We start from the raw sequence: 23,011 nt of genomic DNA on the forward strand, positions 1-23,011 counted from the left end.
TAAATTTATCTCTGACTGCCAGCCTTCCCTCAGACCTCAGGTAGGGAATTTTGAAAGCTATAAACCACAGGAAGATAAAATGTGATTTTTGGGTACCAGACGCAGGGAAGTGTAAAATCATGAGGGAACAAGGCACACTTCAATTTCATGAGGCCCATTTATACATTTAGCACTCACACAGAGCCCAGACAGGTTTATTGTGTAGGACTTGAACGTTCAAACCAAGGCAGGCTCAGCACGAGGAGAGCGTGAGACAGCCCTGAGCACAGCCACGATGATTAAAAGCTGTGGGTTTGTGTTTGTGTTCCCTGGGGGATGTGTGAAGAACTGGAACGCCGGCAACAAGTCCTGAGGAAAGCCTCAGAACAGAATAAAATATTAATTTAAAAAAAAAATTAAAAAGAAAGAGGAGGAAAAACAATCGAAGAAGGGGTGCAGAATTGTGATGACCTAAAAAAGTTAAGGTGAAGCAACGGTGGGGGGAAAACTAAATGTTAGGCCCACATACTGAGCATCACCTCAGCGTGCTTGGTTTGGTGGGACAGCACAGCTCGGGGGAACCATGAGGGGACAGTGAGGGAACACTCAGGGGAGCCTGAAGAGGCCATGAAGGGACAGTGAGGGGACAGTGCGGGGACATTCAGGGAAGCCTGAAGGGACCGTGAGGGGAAAGTGAGGGGACGCTGGGGGTACCCTGTGGGGAGCATGGAGGGGACCATGAGGGGACAGTGAGGAGACATTCAGAGAAGCCTGAAGGGACTGTGAGGGGACTGTGAGGGGACATTCAGGGAATCCTGAAGGGACCGTGAGGGGACAGTGAGAGGACCTTCAGAGAAGCCTGAAGGAACCATGAAGGGATAGTGAGGGGACTCTGAGGGGATGGTGGGGGTACCCTGTGAGGAGCACTGCGAGGACCCTCAGGGAAGCTTGAAGGGACCCTGAGGTGACCATGAGGTGAAACCTGAAGGGACAGTGAGGGGACAATGAGGGGATCCTGGGGGTACCCTGTGGGGAGCACTGAGGGGACCATGAGGGAAGCCTGAGGGGACCATGAGGCCAGCGCTGAGGGGAGCCTGAGTGGAGCACTGAGGGGACAATGAGGGGACACTGAGTGGAGCACAAAGGAGACCCTGAGGGGAGCACTGAGGGCACGCTGAGTGGAGCACCGAGGGGATACTGGGCACTGAGGGGACTCAGCGGAGCACTGAGGGGACACTGATCATTGAGGGGACACCGAGCACTGAGGGTGTCATGATGAGAGGAGCACCGAGGGGACGCGGAGCGGGTCCCGGTCAGCGCCCCCCAGCACGCCATGCCCAGGCCGGGCCGCAGGGGGCGCAGCGCGGCGCGGCCGCTTCCCCGTCGCGGCCTCTCCTCCCGCCGCCGGTGGGCGGGAGCGCCGGGCCGGGCCAGGCCGGGCGGGCCCGGGGCCATGGCGCTGCCCGTGCTGTCCAGCTCGGCCGTGAAGTTCCGCCGGGTCCTGGCGCACTTCCCGCAGGAGCTCAGCCTGGCCTTCGCCTACGGCTCCGGGGTGTTCCGGCAGGCGGGGGCCTCGGCCGAGCACGGCGAGGTGAGCGCTCGGGCCCCGCGGCGTTCCGCGCCCCGGCGCCGCTCCGGCCCTGCGGCTGTGAACGGCGAGGGGCAGCGATCCCAAACCCCCAGGGAATGGCATGGGGCGGGTGTCCGGGCCGAGCCCAGGGCGGTCCCGGCTGTCACTGTGGGGGGCTCGGGGTCCCTCTCAGCCCGGTGTGTATCAGGTTGTTTACCTGTGCTTTTAGAGTTACTGCGGCTCGTGCAACTGCTGTGCATCGTGTGAGGGGAATTTCAAATCTATTGCCGCACTGAAATGGCAGTCTAGGGAGCTTCCTCATCTTCTGAGGGCCAACAGCTTGGAAATAATGTTTATTTTTATTTTTGGGGTTTTGTTGACAAAAGCAAAGGAATGCACTACAAAGGAATATCCTAGAAATGCGGTTCCTCGCTGCCAGCTCTCGGGTGGTGCCTTTATCTGCCCACATTCCCCCATTCATGGCCAAAAAGTGCTGTTCATTAAAACTGTGAGCTGTTCCACGGAGCTGTGGGTTTGGGTGCTGAACATCTCACACCTGCTCCCCTGTTTTGGAGGGTGGAAGTTTGGTCTTGACCAGGACAAGAAAATTTTGGACTGTCTGATATACTTGACCATGAATATACATCTTCACTGGAACCTTTGAACTGTATCTGACATTAATACTTGTGGTTTGGATTTTATTTTTATTTTTTTACTCGTGAAAAATATTTAGCTGGAGGTTTGATACTGTGCATATCTTAAATTATTATGATAACATTGGTTCTTCTTGACATTTAAACCCCACCACTTCTCTTGTTCTCCTCAGACAAATATGCTGGACTTCGTGTTTGCTGTTGATGATGTTGTGACGTGGCATATGACAAACTTGTTAAAGAACAGGAGTCATTATTCCTTCCTTAAATTTTTTGGGCCCAAAAAGATAAGTACCATACAGGGATATGGAGCAGGGATTTACTACAACACCTTAGTGCCATGCAATGGCAGGGTAAGTACAAGTAGTGTGAGTAATGAAGTCAAATATTTATGTCTGTGAAGTATTAAAATGATGAGCTTAAAGCAGATTTCAGGAAGCAAATATTGCAGATTGTAATTGTAGATTAACTTGTGGTATCTTCAGTATTTATGTCTCAAACTGCTTCACTAACAGCATTTTAATTAAAAAGCAAACAGAGCAGCCTGTCTTACACCTTAGGAGTGAGCAGTGTTTGGAACTTAGAGCTAAGGCACTTCAGGAACTGGATTTATATTCCTTGTTGCTTTCTGTCTGCCACTTTTGGTGGTGGTGAGGTTTTGGTGGTGCTTCATTTCAGCAGCTGACCATGTAGTAGCAGCAAAGTGGGCTGTTGGGTATAAAATGCAAGTTACAACAGCAAGGTGGAATTGACATTTGTGTTGTTTAGTGCCTCATGTTCTGCCCTGTGAGGCTTGGGTGTAATCAATAATTCTGCTGAGTGCTTCTTGCCCAGCAGCCCTGTTCCTGCACCTCTGTTTGGTAGGGAGGAGTGAGGGAAGCACTGTCAGTCTTGCTGTTCTTGTCCCTGTATGAGATTTTGGGGTTTAAACCTTATTTCTTTGATGCAGAAAGGGATTTGGCATTTCATTTGAAGTGGTGTTTGCCATGACTTTGTGTTCTTGGCTCTTATGTTCTAATGACTCAGTCATGCCACAGCCTGTGGTCCCTTTGGTATCAAGAAATTCTGGAGCTTGCTGTGGCCATAATCTTTGAAAATTCAGCTACTGCAGATTGGTAACAAACTGTGGAAAGTCCCCTGGTTTTTCCAGTTACATAAAATAAACTGCAAAATCACAATTTTTTTTTTCTTAATATCAAAGAGGAAAAGAAAAAAACTCCTTGATACACACCCCACCTCCCAATAACAGGGTACATAAACGTCTTGAGGTTTTAATTTAGATCTCTGACTAAATATTGCTTGAGTATTTGAAAATATTTTTAATACATTCAATTTTTATTATATAAAAAAATCTATTTTTATGAGATAAAAAAATAACTTCTATTTTTATTCTATTTTTAATATCATAAAGGCTAATCTGGATTATTCCAGCTATTGTAGATTATATATTATTCCAGCTATTGTATATTATATATTATTCCAGCTATTGTATATTATAATTATTCCAGCTATTGTATATTATATATTATCCCAGCTATTGTATATTGTATATTATTCCAGCTATTGTATATTATATATTATTCCAGCTATTGTATATTATAATTATTCCAGCTATTGTATATTATATATTATCCCAGCTATTGTATATTATTCCAGCTATTGCATATTATATATTATTCCAGCTATTGTATATTATATATTATCCCAGCTATTGTATACTATATATTATTCCAGCTATTGTATATTGTACATTATTCCAGCTATTATATATTGTATATTATTCCAGCTATTGTATATTATAATTATTCCAGCTATTGTATATTATAATTATTCCAGCTATTGTATATTGTATATTATTCCAGCTATTGTATATTGTATATTTGGCTGCTGACTTTATTGCAGCTTTGATTCTAGAAAGGATCTTAGTTTCATGCATTCCATTTTCTCCCTGCAAAAATTGGAATTTAAATAGGAGATTTTTCTTTTACCTCGTGTGTTAATTAAAACATAAAAATGTTTTCCAGTTTTTTATTGGAGGTGTGTGTGCCTTAGGATTAAGGACAGTTATAGCAAGTAGTAAGTTCCATGTAGGGAAAACAGTGCAGGTATAAGTTTTTTCCAAAGCCTTTATTTTGCTGTGGTTTTTTGCAGATGATAAAATATGGAGTAATTAGCACTGATGCCCTGATTGAAGATTTGTTCCACTGGAAAACTCTCTATGTGGCTGGGCGCCTGCAGAAGCCGGTAACTGCTCCCTTTTCTCTCTGGAAATGCAGGAAACTACAGGGCTGGAAAAGAATCTCTGGGAGTTTGAACTTTATCTGTCAGGGATCTGTGCTCAAATCATCTGCCCTGATTTAGGGATGTAGCCCCAGAAGGATAATGTCTCAGAGAGGAGGTGAAATGGAGTTCCTAATGATGGGCTGTGGAAAAAGAACCCCTAAAGGGGAGTAGATTAACAACAGTTTTCTGCCTGTAGGAAATCTTGAATAACTCTATTAATGCCAAGTCCCTTTAATGTCAAACATATTATTTGCCTTTTATAAGAGATTAGAGGGGTGGCCAAAATTTAACACAGCTAAAGAATGGAAATCTTTCAAGATGAAAGCAGCTTTGCTGTGCAGTTACTGGCTGGTTCATAATTGAATGAACCATGGGTTCTGCATGTTTGGACCACAAAAAATAACCTTTGCTTTCCCCCTTGCGCCTGCCTCGTTGTGCTTTCAGCAGGTGGCAGCAGTGCTAAGGGAAAATCTGTGATGAGGAGAGGGGGAGAATTAGAGGAGGAATCTCCTCAGGTCTTGGAAGAGAAGTTCATGATGCTTTTAGCTAAAAAACTGGGAGGGAACGTTTGAATGGATTGTCTCAGACTGCTGCCTTTATCTCTAGAGATGTATTACAGCATGATCCAGGTTAGAGCAGCTGTTATCTTTGTAAAGATAACATTGAGAGAGAGACCTGAAGGGAGAATTGTGGAGGGCACTTCAACAGTGAATAGTCAATAGCTGTTTTCAGTGGAGCTGCATTTGCTGCTGCTTTGGTTTGTGACGTGCTACAGTGAATATAAATTCTGTGTGCTGTGAAAAGCCTTCCTGCACTGTCAGATTTACCCCAAGAATCAACGTTCATGTTTTACCAGGGGGATAACCATTGCACTCTGACTTCCTGGGAGATTTGCAGCTCTCTGAACCATGGGAAATTTGTTCCTAAATGCTATCAGTGTTTCAGGCATTCAGATTTTGAAGCCTGCTGGTTTATTTTCTTTCCAAAAAATCCTGCTTTGTATTTGGGGGGTGGTTTAGAAAAGGAGGAGGTTATTCCTTTTGCTTCTCTAAGGCAAGGCTGGTGTCTTCCATGAGGAGGAATAGCCTCTCTGCTGGGTTTCATGTTTTAAAAGGCTCTAACTGTGGTGTCCTTAACTTGCTGATGTTTCCATGGCAATCCTAAGGTATTGCAGTCACCTGTGGGACTGCTTGGGGTGCCACCACAGATTTCCCTGTTCTGACTTCCCTTAGATTTCCCTGTAGCAGCAAGTTAGGTCTGTACATCTAAGTGAATTGCTTGGTGAGATTTGAGAAAAATCAGGAGGACTACCTTTGTTCACAAAGGTGTTGTACAATAGATAAATATTAAAAAGCTGCCTTTTATAAGCAGCACAGGATTGCTTAACCAGAACACTTGAAAAAGACAAACTCCCAGCAAGCAGGGGTTCCTAGGGGAGTTGTTTCTGGAAGTGCACAGTTACCCATCTCCCAAAACAGCTTCCCTTCATCTGCCAGTGTTTCTGTCTTCAGTTCTTACCACAGATCTGCTTTTTATTCCAGTGTGCTTCCATAGCCTAGGTGATTGGATTCTCTAGCTGGTCTTGAGCAGTTTCAGTGGTTCCTAAAAATACTCACTTCTTGTGGCAGGTAGAGGCATTCAAGTGATCTGTTCCTCATGGGTGAGTGAAGATCCCCTCGAGTTCACATCCTGCTGATGCCAAGTGCAAAACTAAAGCCCTGCTTCTTCTAGAACAATCTAGAACAACCCCTGGCTGAGAAACCACTTGAAGCTTTTGATAGGGGAGTCCTCTATGAAAAAATAAAGGAATGAAGAAGAATAAAGAAAACTTAATTCTGTCTGGTGTACTGTTCTCTTTTAGTATAGTCTTTTTTCTTATTGCACAATTACACATCTGTTGATGCATTCATCTTTCCTGTTCTGATTAATCTTAAATTCAAAGTATGAAAAGGTGACTAGCTCTTCAGAGATTAGCTCATGTCTGATGCATATAGCACTTCCAAACCTGTGTGTGAAAACAGCTTTTCCTAGCAGAGTATTTATTCTTAAAATCACATTCTTTTCTCTCACATGGTGGGGATGCTCTAGTACTTGTTGTACCATGCTAGTAAGATCTACTCTGAAATGAATTTCTTACTCAATCCAGCATGAAAAATAAATAACATTTCTAGCTCCAGCTTCAGCAGCACTTTGCTGAGGTCTTGTTTCCAAATGCCTCTACTTTTCCAGGTGAAAATCCTGGCCCAGAACGAGAACAGCAGGCTGCAAGCTGCTCTTGTCAGCAACCTGAAGAGTGCAGTGATAGCATCCTTCCTCATGCTGCCAGAGAGCTTCTCTGAAGAGGACCTTTTCCTGCAGATTGCTGGCCTCTCCTACTCTGGTGAGTCTGGGGGCCTCAGGTGGCTGAGAGGGGCTGGAGATGGAGCACAGTTGGAGTCTCAGGTGTGATCACTCCTCTCCCTTCTTGCTTTGGGCCTGCAGTGCTGCATGCACCAAGAATTCTCTCTGAGTGTGCTTATGTAACAGCCCAGTAATTGGGTTTATTCACAGGAAATAGGTGCAGCTCCTCAGCAATGCTGCCTGTACCTGCTTGGTTTAGGAGCAGCTCAGTGTGAGTGATTGGATATGATGAAATAATGGGGTTCTCTCCTGTTTGCATGGATTGTGTTTTGGTGGAATGTTTCAAAACCTTGGGAAAAAAAAAAATTTTCTTTGCACTCAGTGCAATGTTGAGTCATCTGATAGTCTGACTCATACCTTGTCATCTCTTTTTGAGTGTGCTGTGTTCAAGCTCTTCCTTAGTTAACTTAAAGATCCTGATTATGATTCTTTGATTTCCATTTAACACTCCTGCTTGGTATTTGTTGAGTTTCCTTACCAATTTCCTAAAAAAAAGAAAAATATTGAAAAAACTACTGCAAATGATTTTTCAATATACCATGTAATTGTTACAATTCACTTCAGCATTGCTTTTTAAATGTTGACATCCTTACTGGAATTACTGGGAAGGAGCCTGGTTGGAGTTGTGCTTTACCCAGCACTTCCTTGGCTCATACACAAATGCAGTTTTGGCTTTTAAAGGAAGCACAGGGGGGTCTAAGCTGCAGCTTGGCTGTGCTGAGGAGTGTCACTGTTTTATGTAACACTTCTCAGGGCAGTTCAGATTGCAGCTTTCTCTTCCAGAGCAGTTCTCTCCTGAGGTGTTGCCAGTTTTAAAGCACCAGGAGAAGGGTGCTGACAGTGGGATTGCCAGCCAGGGATGTTCAGTGCTCATCTGCCCAGCACCAACACTGGATTCTTACTGGGCACTACTGACCAAAGTGGTTTTTATTTACTCTTTGAAACACTGCAATTAAACAAAAATCAGTGAAATGCTGAGACTGGCTGTGCTGTGGGAGCAAAGCAGAAGCAACACAGCTCCCAGCTGGGAATGTACAAGGAAAAGGCTGCTTGTGGATATTTCTTTTGCTGCCATTTCCTTAAGGCTTTCAGAGGCTGTACTAGTAGACAAAATTGATTTTATGTGTTACTCTAATCAGTCTCTCTGGAGACTGCTGAGAAGAGTTGTTATTGCTTTAATTTAGAAAATGTTTCTCTTTTATTTTGTCCTGCATTTTTGAGAGCACTGAGTCAGTACCATTTATATGTGAAGTGTTTGTTTTGTGGCTCAGCATAAACTGAAATAAACTAAGGAAGGCTAGCAAGTTGGCACCTTTCAACAACATTTATCTCCTGAATGTGGGAAGTGGGAAAAGGAATTGATTCAGAATTCTGGTGGTTGATACAAGCTACACTGAGCATCCAGCTCCTGCCTGGAAACCCAGCAAGCAGCCAGGCTGGTACCTAACAGAGGTAGTGGAATGCTTTCATACAGACTGACTGGCTTTTCATTTATTCTCTTTGAAACTTCTCAGTCATGGATCTGAAAAGTGTAAAGGCCAGGAATGTAACAGTGGTGTTAAAAGAACTTGCTTTTTGCAACTACTGACACAATAGATAGGTAAGAGAAAAAGTGATCCAGTGATCTCACCAGGACTGCTGTTAGCTGAACTCCAGGTACTGCCCTTGGAGTACAGAAACAATGCTAATTATTACCTCTCAAGTTGGGAAATTTAAGCTCATTTGCTTGTGGATACAGGGTATGAAAACTGGGCAATTTGTTTAGTAATTGTTGAGACTGAGGTCATGTTTGCCAAGACTGTAACTGTTACTTGACAGCTGGAATTATTTTGTTTCCAAGTGAAGATGTGGACAGGCAGGCTGATGACATTGTATCAGAGGCTACAGAACAATAAGTGTCTTCTTGGACATTTTTTCTGTGCTTGAAGGTGTTTGAATAGGTTTTTTTTTACTCTGAGAAGATGATTTTTGTGGATTATATTGGCATCCATAATATTGGAGAGTAGAGATTTAGATGACAGCTCTATACTGTGTTGATTTCTCTTATATTCTCCTTCATGATTTTGGGGTTTTCCTAATAGCTTAACTCTCTCTTTTCCTGCCTAGGTGATTTCAGAATGATAATAGGAGAAGACAGATTCAAAGTGCAGAACATAGTGAAGCCCAACATTGCCCATTTCCAGAAGCTGTACAGTACCATACTGCAGGACTGCCCTCAAGTGGTGTACAAGCACCAGCTGGGAAGGCTTGAGGCAAGTGTTCTCCTTTAAACAGCTTCCAAACAAGTGCTCCAGCACTGACAGAAGGCAGGAATTGTCATGCACATTGTCATACAACTGCACCAGGAGAGCAGCTGTAGGCTCTGTGCTTGCTGTTGGTTGTGTTTCTGTTCTTTGGTTCGTTCTGCAAGCAGCAGACTTGCCTTAAATACCAGGGTTTTCATATGGAGGAGCTCTACTGCTCATTTTCTCTGAGGATGAGCACAGAATAGACCCCAGCAAGGGAACCAGAGCAGATCACTGTAAAATGTGTGTTCTAATGGATTCCACATGGAAATGACAGGCTAGGAAGTGAGGAATCAACAGATGGTTTGTGTTAGAGGGTGAGGCTGGAACTCAGAGGTGCAACTTTCTGCAATAAAAAACTGCATTTCACAAAAAACCTCCTCAAGTTCCAGCTATGTTATCACCTGACTAAACCCAAGTGAAATTCTGGCATTAATGCCCATACAAAACCATTTTTCCTTAGCTTTTTGAGGAATCCAAGGTGATCAATATCTTGAATTCCATCTTTCTGGTGTTACATTGGGGAGAGATGCCACAGTCAGTAGCAATAAACAGATGGTTTGTGTTAGAGGGTGAGGCTGGAACTCAGAGGTGCAACTTTCTGCAATCAAAAACTGCCTCTCACAAAAACCCTCCTCAAATTCTAGCTATGTTATCACCTGACTAAACCCAAGTGAAATTCTGGCATTAATACCCATACAAGACCATTTTTCTTTAGCTTTTGGGAAATCCAAAAATCCTCAAGTTCCAGCTATGAAGATCACCTGACTAAACCCAAGTGAAATTCTGGCATTAATGCCCATACAAAACCATTTTTCCTTAGCTTTTTGAGGAATCCAAAAAGTGATCAATATCTTGAATTCCATCTTTCTGGTGTAACATTGCAGTTAAGGGAGAGATGCCACAGTCAGTAGCAATTTTCCCTTTTGTGATATTCAAGTGTGATATAAACTTGATGATGAAGTCACAAATAGCACCACTTGTCTCATGAATGTGGGCACCTCTTTATCCTCAAGCTTTGGTAATTCTGTCCCAAATGCCACCTTTTAGGATGTGTCTTTGTTAGAAATTCATTTAATTGCAGGCTTGAGTACAGTAAACAGTTTCACTGCAATGCTTTGGGGTAAAATACAGCCAAACCTGTATTATCCTGCAGCTGTCTCCATGTTTTCTTATTGCTTGTGAACAGTTTGGTGCAAGCAATATTTAAATGAATTTGGGAAAAGATTAGTAATTCTTCCTTCAAGAAAAAAAAATCCTTTAAACAAACCCTGGTAGCATAGTGCAAATTTATTGCTGGATAATAAATCCCTCCACAATCCCATAACAGTCAGCAAGACTGCTTCAAATCAACAGCAAAATGAGGGCATTTAATCAAGCAAGTGTTTAATGCTTTATTGCTCACACCTTGCTGTGCTTATTGGCAGTTCCTGCCAGGCTGGGGTGGCTCAGTGCTGCTGGGGTGCAGTTAACAGAATGGAACCCCCTTGTCCAGGAGCAGAGAATTCTCTCTCTCACAGAGAGAATTCCTTCTTCAGGGCTCCCCCAGAAGCAGGGGAGGCAGAGCCCAGCCCTGAGCTCGGGTTGAGGCACAGATTCCTCCCACACAGAGCTCAGAGCTGCTCCCTCTGGCTGCCTCTGCAGCTGGGGCTGACTCATCTGGAGATCATTTTCTCCACACTGACAAAAGGGAGTGGAGAGGGCAATCAGACTCCTGTCTGATGTCTCCATGAAGTGGCTAAAACCTTGTGTGGGAGGAATGGAGCTCTTCAGATTTTCCTCCTCTTTTGGAGAGCTCTGCCCCATGGTGCATTGCATTTTGGAGAAATCTGTCCAGGCCTGCACGTTGGTATCATTGTATTCAAAAAAGCCTCCTTGGATTTCTGATTTAGATTGCAAAATGTGGGATGAATGTTTTCTTCAAATTATACAAACCAGATGTGGTTTGGAGTTTAAAGCAGAGAAAATGGTTTTCTAGCTAAACTTGAAGTGTGTGTGTGTGTGTCTGCAGTTTGATTATATTCAGGCAGAAGAAACTCAGCTGAGGGGTCTTTGGGGAGCTTTTTTTATTGTGCTGTGCTTATGTTTCCAGAGGAAATTGGATACAACAGAAATGATAGAGTTTCAATGAACATTCACTTGCAGACACAGCAAGATCATGTGTGTCTTCCTTTGAATAAAAACCCTTGCAGTGACTCATTCTTCAAGTTGAAAACTGAGATGCTGCATTTCCCTGTTCTTGGGAAGTTTTTATTACCATTGTCAAGGACCTTTTCAGTGAAATGGATCAGGTTCTGTGAGATTTATCAGAGGTCAATTTTCTAACTTTAAAAAAAAAGAGAACTGAATGTATTTCATGTCTTACTTTTATAACATTCAGATTGATAAAAGTCCAGAAGGTCAGTTTACACAACTTATGGCTTTGCCAAAGACTCTGCAACAAAAGATAACTGCTCTGGTAAACCCTCCTGGAAAGAACAGAGACGTGGAAGAAATTTTACTGCAAGTTGCCCATGACCCCGACTGTGGATATCTGGTGCATCAAGGTAGGTCTGGACCAGTGTCTGTAATTTCCTTTAAGGCATGATAGATACACAAATCTATTGTATGTGCTCTCCTGTTTCAGGTGGGTTAAAGAGAAGGGGAGTTAAAGAGAGGGGTGAAAAAATCCAGGAGATCATCATGAAATACATTCCTGAAAGCCTGAGTTTGGGTTAGATTGCAGACAGGTTATCTGAAATCTTATCAATAGCATACCTAGTGATACAGAAAGAGGTGTTTTGGTTTGGATCCTGAAAGAGGCAGAATTTAAGGGATAATAGTGATCACCACAGGCAAAACTTCCTCAGAATACTGAGGTTTCAACCCTCCCAGTCAGAGACTGCAAGGCTGAGGTAATTCTGTGCCTTGCTGACATTTCCCTTGGCACTCATGGTGGTTAGCCCAGACATGTGAGCCCTGGCACAGAGCTCCAGCTGCAGGGAAAAGGCTGAGGTGCTTCTCATCAGCACAACTGCTCTGAGGCACCATGATGTCATGTGAGCAAGTTCAAGCTGATGCTGCACACACCAGTGCTCTGCTCCACTGCAGAAAAATGAAAAAGTTTAGTACTTGAGCTCCTTTGTGCATTTGAAGAACCTGGCACATTTTCTGTTCCAGGTAGGAAATTTTGCAAGCTCCATGAGCACAGCAAAACTTCCCAAGAGATCTGGGAGCTACCAGACACTAAGCAGGGAGCTGAGGGAGCTCAGCCTGGTTTCTGGGGGGAAATGAAGCTCCTGGATGATGCAGTTCTCCATGGACAGCCTGGGATGAGCTGCTCCTGGACATGGAGCTGTTCAGCTTCTTTCTTGGGCTGGGCTGGAGCAGCAGAGGGCTGAAAGCTGGGTCTGGGAGCAGGAGCAGGCTTTGAGCTGCACACAGAGCTCTGATGGTGCTGTGCTTGTATTTCTCTGGCAGCCTGGACACATCTTCTCAGCCCTGCACTTGAAACCCTTAGGAGAACACATCAAGCTATTCTTTCACTTTTGTGATCAAAGCATTTTCCTAATTGATCAATCTGGGTAAAGGCCAGGCTGAGCCATTTGGGAATGCTACAAGACAGAGCTGATTACTCCAGTTCAATTGCATTGTCCCAAGATATTTTGCTACATCAACACAATTTGTTCCTCTCCCTTCCCTATTCCTACCCCTCAAATGATTTCACAGTGGAATATTGTATCCTTGCTTACACATGCATTGTGCTAAGCTTTGTTCTTCAGTATGGAAGCAAGAGTTAAAAGTATTTAAAATTATACACCATGCAGAATGTGTCAGTTTGGAAGATGAGCTCTGAGCCTGCTGCAGCTCTACATTTCTTTCAAGTATTTAGTGATGTGAATAGTTTTGTACATCTCACTATGCTTTTATATGTGTTAGAACAAATAGAACTTCATAGTTCTGAAAAAAACTACGATTTTTTCCAACTGTTCTATGAAGAACCCCTGGACAATGCCAAGTGAATGTGCCACAGTGCAAAGTGGTGAACAAGCCTTATCTCCAAAAGCTGTACTTTAGAAAAGCCAGGAAGAGCTGCACTACAGAGGTATCTCTGCTTGACCAGAGAAGTGCCAAATCCCAATGGCATGTTGAAGTAAACAGGGAGGATCATTTGTCCTGCTCTAGAATGTTAATTTACCAGCCCTTAGATGAAACAACTCTGAATCCTTTGTGGTTAATCATCTTAGCACAGAGCTAATGAGAGCACTAAATACATGGATTTGATCAATTCCTACTGCTTGCTGTCTATTTTAATACTGATTTGGGATTTTTTTCTGTATGTTACATATAAAATAAATTAAAATGGTTTAGGGAATACTTTTAATTAGCATGAAAAAGCAGAGCAAACCCAAATTTTCTCAGTGTATGTTTTACTTTCAGGCTGGCTTGATTGTATAACTGGAACAATATTTAACTTGTGCATGGTGGAGGGGCAAAGAATCCCCACACAAGTGCTGGATGGGTAACATGTGTGTGCTTTTCCCTCTGCAGGCATTTCAGCAATTGTGAGATCCTCCAGTATAGTGCAGAGTGCTAAAACCATCCTGACAGCTGGTAAGAATGTGTGGGGTTTCTGTCAATGTGGGCCTGCTGATTTCACACAGCAAAACCCAAAGATTGTCTTTTTACAGGAGTTTAAAGAATAAAATTTTGGTGTGTTTCACTAAAAGTCCCTAGAAAATAAAAGCAACATTTAAAGCAGAGTCTTTCTTGCAAAATTATAAAATGCTGAAAGGGACTGGAGTCTGTGTGACTCTTAAATCAACAAACCAAACAACAACATCAGCTCTCATTTTCTCTGTTCTGGAGCTGTGCTGAGGAGATTCTGTGAAGCAAAAAAATTGGAAGGGAGGGTTAAAACCAGTGTTATTGCTGTTGAATTCAAGTTATTCCAGTGTTCTTGCTGTTATATTCAAGTTATATTCAAGTTATATTCAAGTTATAAGCAGTGTTATTCCTGTTGAATTCAAGTTATTCCAGTGTTCTTGCTGTTATATTCAAGTTATATTCAAGTTATGAGCAGTGTTATTCCTGTTGAATTCAAGTTATTCCAGTGTTCTTCCTGTTATATTCAAGTTATATTCAAGTTATTCCAGTGTTCTTCCTGTTATATTCAAGTTATATTCAAGTTATTCCAGTGTTATTCCTGTTGAATTCAAGTTATTCCAGTGTTCTTGCTGTTATATTCAAGTTATATTCAAGTTATATTCAAGTTATAAGCAGTGTTATTCCTGTTGAATTCAAGTTATTCCAGTGTTCTTGCTGTTATATTCAAGTTATATTCAAGTTATTCCAGTGTTATTCCTGTTGAATTCAAGCTATTCCAGTGTTCTTGCTGTTATATTCAAGTTATATTCAAGTTATAAGCAGTGTTATTGCTGTTGAATTCAAGCTATTCCAGTGTTCTTGCTGTTATATTCAAGTTATATTCAAGTTATTCCAGTGTTATTCCTGTTGAATTCAAGTTATTCCAGTGTTCTTCCTGTTATATTCAAGTTATATTCAAGTTATAAGCAGTGTTATTGCTGTTGAATTCAAGTTATTCCAGTGTTCTTCCTGTTATATTCAAGTTATATTCAAGTTATAAGCAGTGTTATTGCTGTTGAATTCAAGCTATTCCAGTGTTCTTGCTGTTATATTCAAGTTATATTCAAGTTATTCCAGTGTTATTCCTGTTGAATTCAAGTTATTCCAGTGTTCTTCCTGTTATATTCAAGTTATATTCAAGTTATAAGCAGTGTTATTGCTGTTGAATTCAAGTTATTCCAGTGTTCTTGCTGTTATATTCAAGTTATAAGCAGTGTTATTGCTGTTGAATTCAAGTTATTCCCTTGAATTCCAGGTGGCCCAGAGCTGGGTAAGTGCAGGAGTAGAGCAGAAAGGGTTAAACTGTGGGGTTATAAATCACCTCTGAGGCTCTTTAGCTCCCCTTGTGTGTCATCCACTCAGTCACTGACACTTTGGGAAGTCCTCATGGATCTTTGAGTAACACTTGGCATTTTTATTGTCATTTTTTATCATTTTATCATCATTTTATTATCAGTTTTTATTGTTCTGCTTCATGCAGCTGAAATCAGTTCTTTGGGAAATGTCTCTATTTCCCTTGCTCTTAGCTGCTTTTGCTTTCTATGTAGTGGCTTTTTTCTCTTTCAAACAAAGTGTAGTTTCCTTCTAATCAGTTATGTAGAGTTCTGTGTAAAAACTATTTTCTACTAGTGGTTTTTGTGGTGAAAACATATTTTTGGGATTTGGTTCAGGTAGAGCAAAGCAATTTTGGGCCTTTGCCTCCAGCACAAGCCAAATTTGAGCAAGGAGGCTTGGGGGATTGGATTTTTCTCACTTTTTGCATGATTTAGTTTTTTGGGGTTTTTTTAAATGTATTTACACTTGTCTGCCAGAATCTGGTGAAAACCATGAGTAACAGAATCCAGGAGTGGAATTTGCCTGCTCAGGGCAGTCACCTCAGTGTTTTTGAGGTGTGATGTTTGTGGGATGTGCCCTGGAATGAGGAGCGATGGGTGTCCATGGCTTTAGAGTTAATTAGCAAAAACCTTTTGCCATTTTAATTTTTTTAAAATATTTGTCTCCAAACACTTATAACTGAGTTTATATTAAACCTATCAGTATCTCCTAATGAAGATTTTCTCCCAGGCATGGTTTCTTAATTTGAAATGCATCACTGGGGCAGCATTCCTGGCTGGGCCATCTCTTGGGGCTCTCATGTTCATAGGATACAGAATTTACACAGAGAAAACAGGAATGTGGCTCCTGCATGGAAATATTTGCTTGACTCAGGCATGGAATGTGTTTTACAGGAAAGTGTGGAGCTTTAAATTCAGTCCCTAAGGATGCTGCATTTCTTCCTTTATTCTTTTTCCAAATCTTGTCTAATATTCTGTTCCCCTAAGACCTATTTTCACACTTTCTAGTAAAGACTTCAGGAAAAATATAAGGCTCTGACCTTCTGCAGTGCTTATGTCAGGAATAGTAGCTTAAAATAAAAGAATTATGAAAGAGAATCATGAAATCTGTGGCTCCATTGAGCTTTGACTTTTTATTGCTGTTCCTAAGAACTGTACAAATACTTTGTAAAGCTTGCAAAAGAACGTTTTCATTAGCTGGCCATGACTCTTTTTGAAGTGTTCTAGGGGACACAATCTGGTTTCTTCAGCTGATTCTTTTCTCTTACCAACACCAGCAAAGGTGAGGTGCCTGCTCTGGGCCACAGCATGGCAGTGCCATGTCCAGCATTTCTAAATTCAGTGCTAAATCAGCAATAGCTGGGCTCAGAGGCCATGCTGGGTATGAACATTACTGGCAAGGAGCACAAGAAGGAATTTCACCCCATTTAAGAGAACTTTTCTCATCTTTCTCTGCCAATGTGGTTTGCAAGAGGAGCCCCAGCTCTGTGGTTTTGTTTGTTGTTAAATGCCCTATTTAGATTTGAAAATGTGCCTGTGTATTTCTTTGAGGCTGTGCTGAGGTTGCCTCTCTGGTTCCCATTAGGGATGGCACCAGGCTTTGATTTGTTTTCCCACATAGCCAGAGCCTGCCTGGGCTATGGGAACTCACTCTGCAACTCTTAGATTTAGCTCCTCTGAAGATGTTGATGCTTCTTTAGCTTCTTTCTTCTTTATATTTCACTCAAGGAATGCTGCAAGCTTTGAAAATCTTTCTATAAATACAGCATACAGTCTTACAGCATAAATCATCAATTGAAGCATTTGTCCAAGATACTTTTAAATTAGCACAAATGTTCTGAATAGCATTTATTTTCAAGGATTTGAGGATTTTTTTTAAAGGAGCAGGTTTCATTTGTCCAAGATACTTTTAAATTAGGACAAATGTTCTGAATAGCATTTGTTTTCAAGGATTCAAGGATTTTTTTTAAAGGAGCAGGTTTCATTTGTCCAAGATACTTTTAAGTTAGCACAAATATTCTGAATAGCATTTATTTTCAAGGATTTGAGGATGTTTTTTTTAAAGGAGCAGGTTTCATTTGTTCAAGATACTTTTAAATTAGGACAAATATTCTGAATAGCATTTGTTTTCAAGGATTTGAGGATTTTTTTTAAAGGAGCAGGTTTACATATCAAATATTCAGGTTTGGTGATAACTGTTCTCTTCATCAGCTGCCTGAGCAGATAACTGCTGGCTTCACTGTAAATATCTGTAAATATGCAGATATCTGTGCATGCCACACTACAAATATACAATGATTTGCTCCACATTACTCAAGGAATGCTGCAAGCTTTGAAAATCTTTCTATAAATACAGCATACAGTCTTACAGCATAAATCATCAATTGAAGCATTTGTCCAAGATACTTTTAAATTAGCACAAATGTTCTGAATAGCATTTATTTTCAAGGATTTGAGGATTTTTTTTTTAAGGAGCAGGTTTCATTTATCCAAGATACTTTTAAGTTAGCACAAATATTCTGAATAGCATTTGTTTTCAAGGATTTTTTTTTTTTTAAGGATCAGGTTTACATATCAAATATTCAGGTTTTATGATAACTGCTCTCTTCATCAGCTGCCTGGGCAGATAAAGTCTTGATTTCACAGAATAAATGTGTCCTGTAAGAGGAATCCATGCAGACAACTCCAAGAGCTACTTGGAGCTCTAGTTTGAATTCTAGTTTGAATCCTCACATAGAAGACCTATAGGAATTTTCTGGGATAGTTTTCTCCCCAAACAGAAATTTTTAGGTCATAAGAGCCAGAAAACTACCCAGATCCCTGTCTTGGGTGAAAGGCAAAAACATCCAAATCTTTCCTTTTTCTTTCCTTCTGGATTACCAAGCCTCACTGTTGTCCCTCTGTGTTCCATCACTTTAAGTGTTGTGCTATGACTTGCAGGCAGGCAGAGATGTGCTGTAAATATCTGTAAATACCTGTAAATATGCATTATCTGTAAATATCTGTAAATATGCATCTATCTGCATGGCACCCTACAAATATAGAATGATTTGCTCCACAGGACAGCTGTGCAGCAGGACATCCATGCAAAGGCAGTCCTAGCAGGACACTTTGGGGGATTCCCAAGCAAACGCTGATTTCCAGCAGCAACACTTGCAAAAAGCTGAGCGTGGATCGTTAAGTGAAACCAGACACGGGTTGTGTTTACACAAACGCTGTGGGCTCGGTCCCATGTGCATCAGGGCTTTGTTCTGTGTCCTGCAGTGGAAAAATCTAAAGGGGAGGTGCAACCACCGAGTCGCAGCTTCAGAGCTGGAGTCAAAGACATTTTCATGTGGTCCAAGTGCTCCAGATTCTGAGAGAGAGCCGTAATTACAGCCATTAACTTCTCCTGCAGCTGTGATTCATCAGCCCAAGGGCTGCTTTGGGGAGCAGCTGAGCTGGATGGACAAACCTGTGCTGGGCAGCAACGGGGCCGGCAGCTCGTTCCGTGCCCTGGGTGGAGCTCGGAGGGACGGGAGGGATGTGCTGCTGGGCAGGCTGAGAGCAGCAGCGTCCCTGCAGCTTGGGAGCTGCTGTCATTGTAGTGCACGAGTTCTCTTGTCATTACAGTGCAAGGGTTCCAGAGTGCCAGTTTCACACCTCCTTGATGTTTCTGTAGGCAGCTCCTCCAGGCACTGCCTCTTCCTCATCCTCACCACAGCCAACTGACTCCAGTTCCCACCAATCCACTCTTTTATAGCACTCTTCTCATTGCCTACAGCTGTGGCCTGTTAACATCAGGCCTGCTCCTAATCCTTAATAATTAACCCAGCTGCAGCTCTTTAGGGGGGTAAGATTACCTTCTACACTACCTTTGTGTAATCATGTTCTGTCCCCCTACAGAGAGCAGCGGTGTCCCTGCAGCTGAGAGCAGGAATCTATCTCTCTGCAGGCTGGGAGAGCAGTGTCCCTGCAGGCTGAGAGCAGGAATCTATCTCTCTGCAGGCTGGGAGAGCAGTGTCCCTGCAGGCTGAGAGCAGGAATCTATCTCTCTGCAGGCTGGGAGAGCAGTGTCCCTGCAGGCTGCAGTGTCTGCACCATTCCCTGCAGGCTGGAGCAGCGCTGTCCCTGCAGTGCCTGCACCATTCCCTGCAGGCTGGGAGAGCAGTGTCCCTGCAGCTGAGAGCAGCAGTGTCCCTGCAGTGCCTGCACCATTCCCTGCAGTGCCTGCCCCCTTCCCTGCAGTCCTGCAGCAGTGTCCCTGCAGTGCCTGCACCCTTCCCTGCAGTCCTGCAGCAGTGTCCCTGCAATGCCTGCACCCTTCCCTGTGCTACAGTGGATCTGCCACACACTGCACTGCACTTCCAGAAGCCCCTGGAATTCACTGGAGTGGCAGAGCAGCAGTTCCTCTCTCTGAGGTGCTGCATCTGCAGCTTGGGCATTTCCAGAGCCAATTTGACCTTTTTTAACATTTGTGCTGTGCTGTGCCAGAGCTCAGCCTGGCTTTGTGCTGCTGCAGGAATTGTTGCTCTGTGTGCAATCTCCATGCAGATTTGTCAGGCACTTCAGGGTTTCTGTGGTTGGTTATTTACTTGTTATTGGAGATGCTGCAAAGAAAAGCCTGACATGACTTCATTAGTGTGCTTGCTTTTGCAAAAACCTGGTAAATATGGAAAAGTTGGAGCTTACCTATGGGATGCACATGGGTTTGTCAGTTCAAAACACAGGGATGGATGTTTTCCTACCCAAGGTGAAGCTGAGTTGATTGAAATTGCAGTTGAAGACATGAGAAGTGCAGAACTGATTCTCTGCAGTCTGTTTGTTATCAGAGCCTTCTTACTCTGCCACATTCCTTCAGAAGAGTGTGCACTTCTCCTTCTTGCTGCCAACTAATTTGTCTTCTTGCAACTTGAATTTGAATGCATCTATCACTTAAAATATATCTTTAATTGATTTCTTTCTTTCACTTTCCTTTTTTTTTTTTTTGAGGTCTTTCCAAATCAGGTATTAAGTATGCCCCTCCCTCTCAGTCCCCCAAAAATTAAAGAAATCCAGTGCAGCACATGGCTAAACTTGGGTTGTGGTTTCCTATTTGTTGCAAATCTTTCCTTGTGTTCTGGGCTGTGACATTGTGTGACTTCTGGCTAAATTCCTTGTGTGTTCTTAGTCAGTCTTGTCAGGTGTTCAATTAAATAAACATAGGAAAGATTGTAGTAAATATCATTTACTGCACCTTTAATCTGTGCACGTGTCAAAATGAGAGCTTTTTGTGCAGCACTAAAAAGCTGCTTTTTCAGTTCTGAATTTGTGAGGGTGTGATTAGACTGTGCTGTAAGCTGAGCAGTCACTCTGTGTGTTGGTTTGGGTTTATTTGTTTGCTTTGGGGTGATTTTTTTGAACAAAAAAAAGGAAAAGCAAGTGGCTGCATTGGCTGGGATCTCAGAACCCCCCTGAAATGCCAAGACTAACAGTGATTTGTTTTCAAATTTATAAATACTCTGTGACTAAACCCAGCAAAAGGCTGTGGGTTTTTACTCTAGGTCTGTAAGAGAACTTCAGAAATTGTTTAACTCCAAGGATCCATTTTACAAATTTTGTGGAACTCAGTCCCATCATATCTAAAACTCATTCATGCTTGGAGGCAACAACTGCTGCAGCTCTGCAAATTGAGATGTCTCCCTTTATTGTATGCCATGGAGTGGAATTTAGCAGAATTTTGCTCTATTTGCTCTGCTTTGATAGCATTAAAAGTGTTTTTGGTGGCATTATTTACTGTGCTCTGCCTGTGACAGGAAGGTTATTTGCATGTCTGCCTGCTGGATTAGGCTGTCATTCCCCCAGGGAAATCCTTCATTTGATGCACTAAGCACCTTCTGCTAAATGTTGATTTTTTTTTTTCTCTTTTTTCTTCCTTTTTAGGGGCAAAGAAATCTGTGATCTACAGTTTGAAGAAATTATATAAGATGGCAAAGGGAGAGTTAAAGAAGCCATCCTGAGTCTGTACATACTGTGTATGGGTAAATAAATGGTACTTTTTCTCTAAATGTTTTGCAGATGTGACTTTGCATACTTGAGAAGATTACAGTGTGTTTAAAAAGTCTGTTCTGATGATTTACATGCCCAATTTTCTTAATGAAGTAGGAACTTTTTTAATGGGAGGTTTGTTGGCAATGGGGCAAAAGAATTATAGCTGTAAATACTGAAATGAATTTTCCTGTGTGTTTTGAAGAACCTTAAGTAAAAAAGGTTGATTGTACAGATGGATTAAAACCCAAATTACTCATTTTTTATGTGGTGGTAGCAGCTTTACTTCCCCAAATACCCTCAGAGTCTCAAAATTATCAATATCCCAACTTTAGTTCTTTTAGGGATTTCCAGAACAGGAGAATCCCTTGAGATTTCAGTAGATATGAACCTGCCCTCTGACATTGCTGCCCTGCCAGGTTCATCCTTGGAATTCCTCTGAGGATGCTCCCTGTGGCATCTTGAATCCCAAAAACTGCCACAGTCTGGGAGAGGGGAAAGAGAAGCTTGGCAGGTGTCACATCCTTTAATAAGGATATTTAATAATATTCATAGATAAGGATATTTCATAATAATGAAATAGCGTGTTCCTCTCGTGAGGCTGAGATGAAAAGTGCCCAATTCATGGCCATTATCACAAGGGCCAGAGTTGGAAGGAAAATCAGAATTTCATGGATCTCTTTGGGCACACTTATGCAGTGTTTGTTGTTTGGCAGAAGATTTCATCAAAACACTTTGGAAATTTGGAATATTACGAACAAAAGCACAAGTTGGTTACTTCTTTGATTATCTTTTTTTTCCCTTAAAATACTGCCCACAAAGATGAAACTTGAACTGCCTTTAAATGAGCTAAACCAAAGAGAATTGGAGTTTGACATGACTTGTTGCATTAATCATGCCATGAAGGAATGGCCATTGCTGGCAGGATCCATGTCTGCTGCTAGAAACTGGGAGGATCTTTTATAAATAGAATATTTTTCACGCTGACTCAGGTGGGTTTGCTAATTTGGGAAATTTTCCTTAATAGAAATAAACTCAGGTAAGGTTTCATTTTCCTTGTGAGACTGTCAATGATAAAAATAATTTAATGGTTAAAAAAAAGGAAATAAAATGGATCTTTCCTGATCAGCACGTTTGGGTTTTTTTCTTGTGTATTATGTGATCATCAGGGCCATCTCTCAAGCTACATTTGATTTAGTGATCTCACTTTAAAAAATACATCATTTCAATGAAGTTGCCTGCTAATTGTTTCCAGGGAGAATTTCAGAGCATAAATTTAAGCAAGACAATAAAAAATACATTGTTGTATGTAATAGGACTCACACAGGCTTGCTTTAATCACGGGGAAACTTTTAAATATTGATTCTTTTTTAAATATTTGAGTTTGAAATTTTAATCCAGACTCAGGAAATAGTAACTGTGAAATAGGAAATCAATCAAACTTTCCAAGGTCAGAGGCAGGTTCCTCATACTTTGCATTATCCATTGGTGATAGAATTTGTGAAACAAATCCCCTCAAATGTCCCTTTGCTGATGGTACAACCTTTGTATGGGGGCAAAGAATGTTTGTATGGCCCTGGCATTCTCTGGCCCTATTAGTAAGAGGCCAAAGCCCCCAGTTTGAGAAGTTTATATTATAAAAAATGGAACTAGGGTATTTAAGCCACTTCCACGTAAATCTGGAATTTTTTCATGCTGTAATGCAGTTGCAAGCATTTCAAAGCAGCTTTCTTTGAAAAGCCCTTAGCAATACCATTAAAGAGAATGTTCTGAATGCTAAAGCCACACTTGGAAGTGGGGTTAGGTGTTTCTGAAGGCTGCTGAAATGGTGGTTCAGAGCATGAGAGGGCAGAGACACAGCACTGTGGTGTGAGA

General features: G+C 41.9%; 1 protein-coding gene across 3 annotated transcripts; it reads left to right on the forward strand.

The window, feature by feature from the left end:
- Positions 1 to 1,397: 1,397 nt before the first annotated feature.
- TAMM41 (TAM41 mitochondrial translocator assembly and maintenance homolog) lies at positions 1,398 to 22,264 on the forward strand. Of its 3 annotated transcripts, none has more exons than XM_036404716.2 (9): positions 1,398 to 1,570; positions 2,376 to 2,555; positions 4,354 to 4,446; positions 6,715 to 6,865; positions 8,992 to 9,137; positions 11,551 to 11,716; positions 13,701 to 13,763; positions 20,102 to 20,116; positions 21,032 to 22,264. In XM_036404716.2, the coding sequence occupies exons 1-9, from the start codon at positions 1,433 to 1,435 to the stop codon at positions 21,106 to 21,108; spliced, it is 1,029 nt and encodes a 342-aa protein (XP_036260609.1). In that variant the 5' UTR covers positions 1,398 to 1,432; the 3' UTR covers positions 21,109 to 22,264. The 3 variants fall into 3 exon arrangements, with proteins under 3 accessions (XP_036260609.1, XP_054372042.1, XP_036260610.1); XM_054516067.1 differs by having other exon boundaries at positions 8,992 to 9,131; positions 11,545 to 11,716; XM_036404717.2 differs by lacking the exon at positions 20,102 to 20,116.
- Positions 22,265 to 23,011: the final 747 nt, after the last annotated feature.

Source organism: Molothrus ater, chromosome 11 (assembly GCF_012460135.2).
Source record: "Molothrus ater isolate BHLD 08-10-18 breed brown headed cowbird chromosome 11, BPBGC_Mater_1.1, whole genome shotgun sequence".
NCBI classification, from domain to species: Eukaryota; Metazoa; Chordata; class Aves; order Passeriformes; family Icteridae; genus Molothrus; species Molothrus ater.